Genomic DNA, 9,798 nt, shown 5'->3' on the forward strand with positions numbered 1-9,798 from the left:
AGATGGCATTCTGAGGAACAAGCACTTCTATTTTTTTCTTTTCTTTTTCTCTTTCTCTCCATCAAAGACTTCTGGTCCACAGGTTTTACTGAAATGTGTTTATTCTATAGCAAGATAAAAGCATTTATTTTAGATAGGCAAAATACAAACAACTTAATTGCTGCTATCATAACTCATAAAAAAGTATAAAACAGCATAAAAACACAATAAGCAATGTAGCAATTAATAATTCATGTTACCAGTGTTTACATTAAAGCCTCATTTATGAAAACTTTACAACACATGATATGAAAACTTACAACTTTTAAAGAAAATATTTACATTGATTATTCGGTTGTGGAGTTTCTTTTAAATATTCTACTGGTTTTACAGCGTATTAAAAACTCTTGCATTTTTTTTTATCTTAGCTTTTTTTCTAATAACAGTTTTATTTAAGTGCATTTCCCTTTTAAAAATACAGTGTATTAAATCTGAAACTCATCACTTCGACACAGAATATAATATTCACATTTGTTCCGTAACCGGAATTAACGTAACAGGGTAACCGTCATTTCTATTTTGTCATGGTGGTATTTGGAGAAACGAAGTGAAAGGATGGGTCCAACATTTAAGTTTAGTGACTTGCATTTGTTTTTCCGAAGACATTTAAGGAGGAAAAAATTAAGAGCTTTGGCAAAAATCTGTGACTTACTCCATTTTTTTCATGACAAAAAATGCCATCAACTAACTCATGTCATACAAGTATGACTGTATGAAATCCAATCACCATTTTACAGGTAGTTACAACTGTGCTTTAAGGGTCTCATGAGTTCCTACTGCCTTCAAGTGCATCATTCACTTTTAGAGAAGCAAGGGTTATATTATATAACTCTGAAAGACCATTTTGCAGTCATAAGGTCCAGGTATTTATCAGGCCATTTGATTCACATATTGTAGGTAAAGCTTAAATAAATTAAAAAGGCATCACATGAAAAAAGAGCACAGCTTTTTTTTAAAAAAAAGAAACAAAACAAAAACAAGATGATTTATAGTCAGCTAAAAGATGATACACAGCTACATTGTAGTTCTTTATTGCCTATCTAATAGACACTTTAGAGGATCATTTGATCTGTTATGCATCCCTGCATAACAACCATCAACAATTTACAGTTTCCAGCCAAATATGGTTTACCCCTAGCCCCCCTCGATAAACGCACAGCGACGTCGCAGCATCATTTATCTTCAGAAAATACTGACCTGTGATAATACTTGAGTCTGTGCCTGAGGCTGTATTTGTGCCTGGTGCTGCTGAGGTGCCGGCTGCGGGCTCCCCAGCGCCGGGATGGGAGAGGTGATCTGAGAGGCCACCGGAGAGTGCTGCTGCTGCGGGGAAGGCTGCGACTGGTGCTGCATGTGCTGCAGCTGCTGCTGCATCTGCTGCTGCATCTGCATGTGCTGCAGCTGCATCTGCTGCTGACTCATCTGCTGCTGGAGATGCTGCTGCTGCTGCTGCAAGTGCTGCTGCATGTGGTGCTGGAAATGCTGCTGCTGCATCTGTTGTTGTATTTGCTGATGCATTTGATGCTGGTGGAGCTGCTGCTGTTGCATCTGCTGCATCTGCTGCTGCTGGAGCTGCTGCATCTGGTGCTGCTGGCTTTGCATGGAGGGACTTACTTGAGAGGATGATGGCGTTGGCACCATGTTTGAACCCATAGAGCTCATCAACGGAGCTGCAATGTTTGTGGGCATGTTTGGTGCAACGGTAACAGAAGCTACAATCTGATTCATGGGCAGTCTCATGGTTAAAGGCTTGGGAGCAATTGCCCTGGGAAGGGACTGCTGAAGAGTTTGAGGAGATGCAGATACTCCTGGGTGTTGCGAAAGAGAAGTATTCAGAATGAGGGAGGAAGACAAATTCGTGGATGCCAGCGTTTGCTGGACAGAGCGAATGGTCTGGGCTTCAGCAGACTCTGCAGCCGCCTGTGTTTGAAAAAGAAATTCAAGAGTTGATACTGGAGAAACACAGGTTCTCTCCTATCTATGCCCTGGACATGGAACGGACAGCAAAAATTCTCTAGCAACCTCTACAGTTTGTCTGCTGTAGTTCCTTGTGTCCAAGGCATCAAGCCCTCAGCATCTCCAGCGGACACAAGCCTATGGGGAACGCTTTCAAACGCACGCAGCTGAAGCAGCCTAACCACGCTTGAAGAATTGAGGCACTCTCATGCTTTTAAAGACATAAGGACACCTATATTAGGTGTATTTTAAGATACTGGGTGCATTTAAATTAGATATATTTAAGCACAGAGGTGAGATTCCTCTCACCAAGTTTTACATGTCTGCAATGTACACACTACATCTCTAACAGCTGCCTAGAGTCCCTTTAGAGACAGTGGAGAGGAAAAGTCTCTTCCAGAGCAATTATCTGACATGCTTTAGGCAAGTCCCTTGCAATGTGTCAAATCACGCTTTTAAAGCAGCTTTTCCATCCCTGCTCTCAGCAACAACCTTGGCCGAGAAAGCTACAACAAGGATGTCTCAAGTTAAGGGAAATGAATTCTGGATTTAGAACATATTTCCACTCTCGGTATTCCCAAATACAACCCAGGCACTCAGCAATCCAAGTCCCATGGATTTTAAAAGACAATGTGACTTCTGATGGTTTTGAGAAGGGAATTTAGGATTAAAAAAAAGACCACCTGTCAAAGATATTTAGCATTCCAGCTGCCATTGGACTTAGCATCCTTGTTTTCATCATATGCATTTTAACTAGAATCTGGTAAAACACTCAGTGTGGCTCACTGGCAGTTTGTCCCATTTTTAAGAATATCCCAAACTCAGGGCTAAGGCACAACGCTCTCCCTCACCTAGAGGAAATACTTAAGCTTTCTCATACAGCAACTATTGTCCAACCCCAAGCAACTCAAGCCTCTCTTTTAAAAAAACAGCACTTGGAAGAAAATAAATTGGCAAATAATCTGCAAATGTTAATGATGCAAAAATCAATATATTTTTCATGAATAAATTCTCTTTTACAGTCAACGACATAATTTTGCTTCCAAAGATAATCCCTCAGAGAGTACATTTGCGTAGCTACTGTTTGGTACTCATTATTGTGGCATTAGAGATACTAAATATAGCAAAACTGTATCTTTTTGCAAAGACTAAGTGTAGCTAAAGCACAGTACCACATCTTTTAAAACTATATTTAAAAAAAAATGCTAGAATTTTAATTTTCTTTTGAGAAACAAACCCTTTTCCCATCCCCCTATTTAAAAACCATTGCCAAATATTTAACTTGCATCACACTAAAGTCACTTCTCGGCTTACCTTGGAAACAAGGCTTGCTCTATAGGCAGCAAGTGCCTTCAGGTATTCTTTTTTGGCAGCTTCAGTTTTTCTTTTATACACCTATTGAAAGAGACCACAATTTCACCAACTCTAATTATAAAGACATTATTGCCAAAGTGCTCTCAAAATAAGACCCAAAAAGCAGAAACCAAAAAACACCATATGCTCTACCAGTACACATCTTCATTCCTGAAAGTTCTCAATATCCTTGCAGGTGATTTCAGGCTGCCAGGTCTACTTGCTGGACTCTTATCACACTTCATGTTGATTTATTATGAATAAAGAAAATTGCTAGAGCAACCAACTGTTTTACAAGAAGATGTATGCACAATTCATCTCCCAAGAAGAGATGTCATACTGACTGTGTGCACCAGGGAGAATTTTAGACACCAAAAAGCATCTGAAGTGATCTGAAATAGCAAAAGCACTAAGGCAGTAATTGCTTTCAATAAGTATTAGAACTACTTGTAGAAAATCTTTGCATCTCTGTAAAACGGGGTTTATAGAGCTTGGACGATTCACTTTCCCCAAAGCCAATACTAGAAACTCCCATTGAGTGTAACTAGAACAGTTAGGCAAAAAGCCAATAAATCCTCAATCATTAGCAAATTTAAAGTCTGCCCTTAAATCATGATCACATGTAAGATCAGACTAAAAGCTTCTAGGAGTGTATCACACGCAAGAGTTTTTCACATCGTGCCAGAAAGGTGTTGTTCTCTCGGAGATCTCCTCCTCCATCACAGCTTCCATTAACTATTAATGGGAGCTGCACAAAAGTACTAACAACCCCAAAGGAATATATTATTTTTCCAATTCATGTGTAGGAGTTACATGTGTATAGAAAGAAGAATAACCCTCAAGGAAGAACAGCTGATCTTTAAAAACTCCTCATTCTGCAGCAAGTTTGAGCTGGAGATAGCATTTCACACGCTGTATTGTTGTAATGAGCCATACAGCACTGCCTTCAAAGCTTCAAAATCAACAGGCTTTGTAACAAATTCATAAGGCAGATCAAAGGAAATGGTAAATGGGGTGTACCTTCCCCTCTTCTATTCTAGCTGCTGATTAATAGGAAACAAGGGCTTTGAAATAAGAATCATCAAAAGATGGGTCTTAACAGGCCCCTAGCACGGCATCACCCAAGCTTTCTACAAACTGCCCTTTAAAATTTAAAGACAAACACAGCTATTCAATATTACCTACTGGGTCACATAACAAAACGCGTTTCAGAGGGCAGATCTTCAGCAAGTTCAAAATCAATGCAGCTCTACGGGGTAAGATGTCTACATCAGCCAGCAGCGCAGCCCGCTCGGAGCAGAGGCGGGAGGAGGATTAGTTAGGAGGATTACTAGGTTACTTCTTGCAAGAGCGCCTCGCATCAATTTTTTACCTGTTTTTGTTCTTCTCCTAAACTGTCCCACATGGAGGCCACTATTTTTGAAACCTCTCCAAATGTAGCATTCGGGTTCTGCCCTTTAATTGCAGCCTGGGTATCCCTGAAGAATAGCGCATATGCTGACACCGGCTTTTGTGGCTCATTGGGATCTTTCTTTTTCTTCTTCTTTGGAGTCTTGGGCTTCTTGCCAGAATCTGGGGCAGCTCTTTTTTCTCCAGTGGCCTGGGAAAGAGGAACAAAGGCACAGTCTATATATGCTTGAAGTATATGTCAAAAGAGTTCTGAATGGTTCTGGACAGTTTGGTTTAATAATAAATGGATAAAATTAGCGTGCAGGCAACATTTTGGAGAGTCCTGTTGTGCCAGCCTTACTCCTACCAAATAGGATTTACTCTCAACTTAACCTCATCGGCTCTACTGAGACTAAAAGCATAAATAATTGCTCCTCATTGTGAGTAAGACTCAGAGACTCAACCCTGCGAGTTTCACCTGAAAAAGGTTAAACTACTCCCCCCACTACTCATTTCTACAAAATGTTAAGATCTAATCTACAGTATGTTTTGAACTGACAACCTGTGTATTCCCATAAAGACATAATTTCAGCAATAGAGACTTGGAAGTACAGCAGCTTGGAGTCATTTCCTTATTACTAGGCTTAGACTGTTTACTTCGACACGAGGTAAAGTGAAAAACGCCCTATCCTTCAGGCAAAAAACAGGAACAGTTCCCAGCCTCTCTCTTTAGTGGACATCCACTGTGGCAACCAGGCAGTTCCCCTATTCCTCTTGCAGGGACAGAGGTTGTGCAGGTTGTCCTGCTTTCATTGCTCTATGCAGACATTATGGCAGCAAGGGGATACCATGCCTGAAGAAATACCTTTGTGACAGTCATTATATCTTGATATTTTAGGGACTCATGACGGCATGTAGCATGACTTACCCGATTTGATTCATCTGCATCTTCCTCATTGATAGAGCTGGACGGGGAAGGAGTGGCCGATTTGCTGGCAGGAGGGGAGGGAGAAGTGTGTGGCAAGGTCGTGCCCCCTAAATTGAGTCCCAGCTGGGTGCTTAGCTGAGACTGGTTGATGGTGGTGAGCTGGGCAGGAGGCATCATTCCCGAATGCGCCGCATCCGTCATGTGCACGATAGACCTCATGATCAGCGAGTGGTCTTGGCGATACTGAGAAACCTGCGTGTGACTCTGATCCTGAAAGAGATCCAGGCATTTCATCATCAGGGGTGTGCAGGGAACATGCTCAGGTCAAGTTATTTTATCAAGTGGGGAGACTTGCTGCTACCACCTTGCAGCTTGGGTCACCTCTCGTTCCTGAGCTCAGTGCAGCGAGGTGGCCACACTTGCCCCAAACTCCACTTCTCCTCCATTTGTTTCTGGGTGGAATAAAAATTGCATTTCTCCATTTCTAAACATGCATGTTTTTTCCCTCCTGATGCTGTGTGAAGTAACCACATAAACAACATGGAAACCGTCTGTTTGACTACATCCAAAAACACTGCTACAGTGGAGACACCAATTGCTGTCAAATGCAAAAAGTAAACGAGTAAACAAAAAAAAAACCAAAAAAAAAAAAGAAAAGAAAAACATTTTCCTCTACTGACATTTTCATTATTCAGGGTTGTTACTAAGAACAAGTGAAAGCAATTCTCTTTGAGTGGAATTTTAAGGTCATCTTAACGGAAAGCAGAGGCCCTACCGCACTTCAGCACAGAGCCTGCAGCACGGGACAGAAGCCATTCCTACAGATCCTGCTTTCCTGGGGCCAAATTCGTCTTTAATCCCACAATCAGATATGCCTGAAACGGCCAAGCCATGCATGAATCACCAACTTGAATGTTCTTATGCTTTGTCTCTCTCAGAAGCTCAGCACTTGCAGGCTGGAGTCTCAAGACTCAAAAGCAAAAACTTGTCATGCATCTGTTCGTTATTGCATTTGGGAAAAAAAACGTAAAAAGTGAGGTTCTGAAGGGAAAAGTCAACTGCAACCTGATTATGAGCTACTCGATTTTGTTATTTTTAACTACATACAGAAGATCAATATATAATAAAAGAACATGTAAGGCGAAAAGAAGATTTTCAAAGCAGTTAGTAAACGAAGAGAACAAATAGCTCACAAATTGATTCAGCAACATCACTAATCTATATCCACTTCTCAAACAGAGAAAATGGAGAAAAATTAATTTTTGAAAATTTCCATCATTAATAACCTACACTGCAATTATTAGTAGGTTCAATGAGCTTTAATGAAATAACATAAAATGAAGCAGCAATGCTGCCAAGCACCTGGCTTATGCCCCACCTCACTTCCCCAGAGCATTCCGACTTTTCCAGGGCTATCCTGTTATGTGCTGACACAGCTAGGCCAGTTTCCAAAAGCCTGCACCAGCAGCAAGGTAATTCAGCGCATGCTGCTTGGCTCTTACTTTGTAGGACTTGGTCCCCCAAAAGGACCTCTGCAAATCTTGGGTGCCACAAGTGCTGGCAGGGCCAAGAAGCAGCACACTTGCTAAAGGTGATAAATGCTCAGACCTCCACATGCTTTGCCCATTCAAAGCCAGGCTGATACAGCAAACTGCTCCTTGATAGCAATAAATTACATTAATTCTGAATTTGGGCTTCACATGTCTCTGATAAGGCCTCTAGGTAAGAGAGCAGAGCTACTCATTAGCACAGCAGGACATTTATTAGGCCAGATGTTTCACCTGGATGGGGTACAGATGAAGCACATGCTCATGATCTGGATCCTATACACTACATCTTATTCCTCCTATAGAAGTCCTCACTTTTCCCATACCTAGCTCCTTAGAGAAGGATGGATGTGCCAGAAGTGAAGCACTTGATATAGAAAAGATAAAAACATTAGGTTTATTGGCTGAAATATCCATTTGCTCCAGGGCACCTTTTTGTGAAATCTCCTACTGTTAACGATAGGGTCATTTTGACTTAGAATTACATTGACAGAGGCATCTAGAAGACATTCAAAGTCATTTTCAAAGGATATCACTTTCTGCATATCCTGCACTCTTTGTACTTAGAGGCATTATTGTATTGCATGGAAAGAAAGCTCTGTCTTTAAAACAAAGGTGAAAATAATCAGAATGAGCTTCCCTCTTAGAAATTACCATTCTTTGTTAATCTTGCACTCAGCGTTTTCCTAGAGGTATTCCTCCTCTGAAAGGCTGCCTTCTGCTTTATCTTTACTGTTATGCAAAAGGGCTTTTTTGGCTTTTACATCAAAGGAACAGAATACGATGACATGGGTTACAAGTGACTTACCCTACGTCTTGTCATTTTGGTTGCATCCCTGATTTCATTGAGCCTAAATTCTCTTGACTTGCACTGACCCAGAATCTAATTTTATACACAAGCCTATGAATTCTTAACTGTCCCTTCTTCTGAGACTATTTGATGTTGGTGTGGGTTTTCATCCACTTATTTCTTTCCTTTTTTTTCCCTATACTTTCCCTTTTAAGTCAATAACAATAATGAAAAGAAAAACTATAAGCTTCCAGTAAAAGCTATAAACATCAACAATAATATTTTGTAGTTGGCTGCCTAACATCAAACAGATGAGAAATAACATAGGAAAGACAAAATTCTACAGCACTTCAAGTTTTTTTCATATATTCATCACTTTAAAAAAAAGTTCTTGGGACAGTTACAACGAATATATTTGTCGTGCTTTGTACATAGGTTGCATTGCTAATCGCTGTAAAAAAATGAGGAAAGGAGAGGGAATTTAACTTATATTGCGTGGCACGGTGTTGCAGGCCTCCACAGATCCATGTGCGAAGGGCCCTTCAGAAAAGGGCGCACAGCATTTTTCATTTGTACAACAGTTTGCTGTGCAGAAAAAAGGCAAGGCAGCTGGGCATCAGTAATATCAGATTCACAGTCCTTGTACACACCTCCTGAGCAAACAAATCCAGCTAAATCAAACTTCTATCGGCTATCCTTACTTTTTACTGGATCAAAGAAACTTAGGATTGTCAACATTTCACCCTCTAGGCAATGATGAAAAGCACCATGTACCAGGAACATGCATGGAAATAAAATCAGACTTGCACTAAAACATCTGCATGACATTCTAATTGCATTACTACCCAAATAAAAACTGAAAAGTGAAAGGGTAAAGCTTGTGTATGCAGAATAAATCCCATGAGAATATTGTGAAAATACTACACAGTATCATATGCTCATTTCTTACATAAAGTTAACCAGAAAGGATATTTAAGTATTACAGGCACTCAGGATTTTTCATTACTCAAAAGCCACAGATTAGTTCTGGCAAAAAAATCACGAACTTTCAAGTGGAAAGAATCAAGTTTTGAATGAACTTCATTTGCTTTATGGTTTTGGATTGAAATTTGGTGATTTTAGCACAAAGCCAGGCAAAATGCAACAGCTGGTTTTCTGGGCTTGACAGTGAAACAGGAGCATAATGGAAGAAAAGGAAAATCCAGAGAGAAATAACTGGCGTGACTCCTTTGCAGGTTGAAGGAACTTAGTTTGAGACCTCTCTGTTGCAGCACTGCATGGTGCTATAGAAAATGAGGTACTGACACATCGATGGAGGGGAATGCCAGCCATGCCTCTGGTCTCCTCTTCTATATTGCACAAAAAATGTGACAGAGGGTCCAACCAGCCTTCCCCTCTCCAGATCACTTCACGGTGGCCCTGCTTGGGTACATTGGCTTCCAGCACCACTGCCTCGCACTGCTGTGAGCCTCAAAGGCAGCATCAATGCAGTGAGAAGAAGACAGGATCAAAGGGCCTCATACAAAATCCATCCGTCAAGTCATCCTACTCTCGTCTGCTTAGACAAAAAATCACCTCCGTCTTCTTAGACGGCAGTTATGCTATTTATCCCATCATGAATATAGCTGATTTAACATCGGGATGTTAAATAGCTGATTTATATAGCTGATTTAACATCGGGATGTTAAGAATAACAAGAAAAACTTTTTCAAATATATCAATAACAAAAGGAAGGTCAGGGAGAACGTGGGTCCACTAGTGAATGGGGTGGGTACCCTGGTTACGGAAAACACGGA

The 9,798-nt window shown here is 40.7% G+C and overlaps 1 protein-coding gene across 1 annotated transcript in view; it reads right to left on the reverse strand.

The window, feature by feature from the left end:
* Positions 1-458: 458 nt before the first annotated feature.
* Positions 459-9,798, reverse strand: part of TOX3 (TOX high mobility group box family member 3) — a 63,241-nt gene continuing 53,901 nt past the window's right edge. The window contains exons 4-7 of the mRNA XM_026036535.1: positions 5,666-5,935; positions 4,721-4,948; positions 3,310-3,390; positions 459-1,959 (exon numbers count right to left, since the gene is read on the reverse strand). Of these exons, the coding sequence (XP_025892320.1) occupies positions 1,222-1,959; positions 3,310-3,390; positions 4,721-4,948; positions 5,666-5,935 (1,317 nt within the window). The 3' untranslated portion in view covers positions 459-1,221. The remainder of the gene's footprint in view (positions 1,960-3,309; positions 3,391-4,720; positions 4,949-5,665; positions 5,936-9,798) is intronic.

The sequence above is a fragment of the Nothoprocta perdicaria genome, unplaced genomic scaffold, assembly GCF_003342845.1.
Source record: "Nothoprocta perdicaria isolate Ctin4 unplaced genomic scaffold, notPer1 scaffold_18, whole genome shotgun sequence".
NCBI lineage: Eukaryota > Metazoa > Chordata > Aves > Tinamiformes > Tinamidae > Nothoprocta > Nothoprocta perdicaria.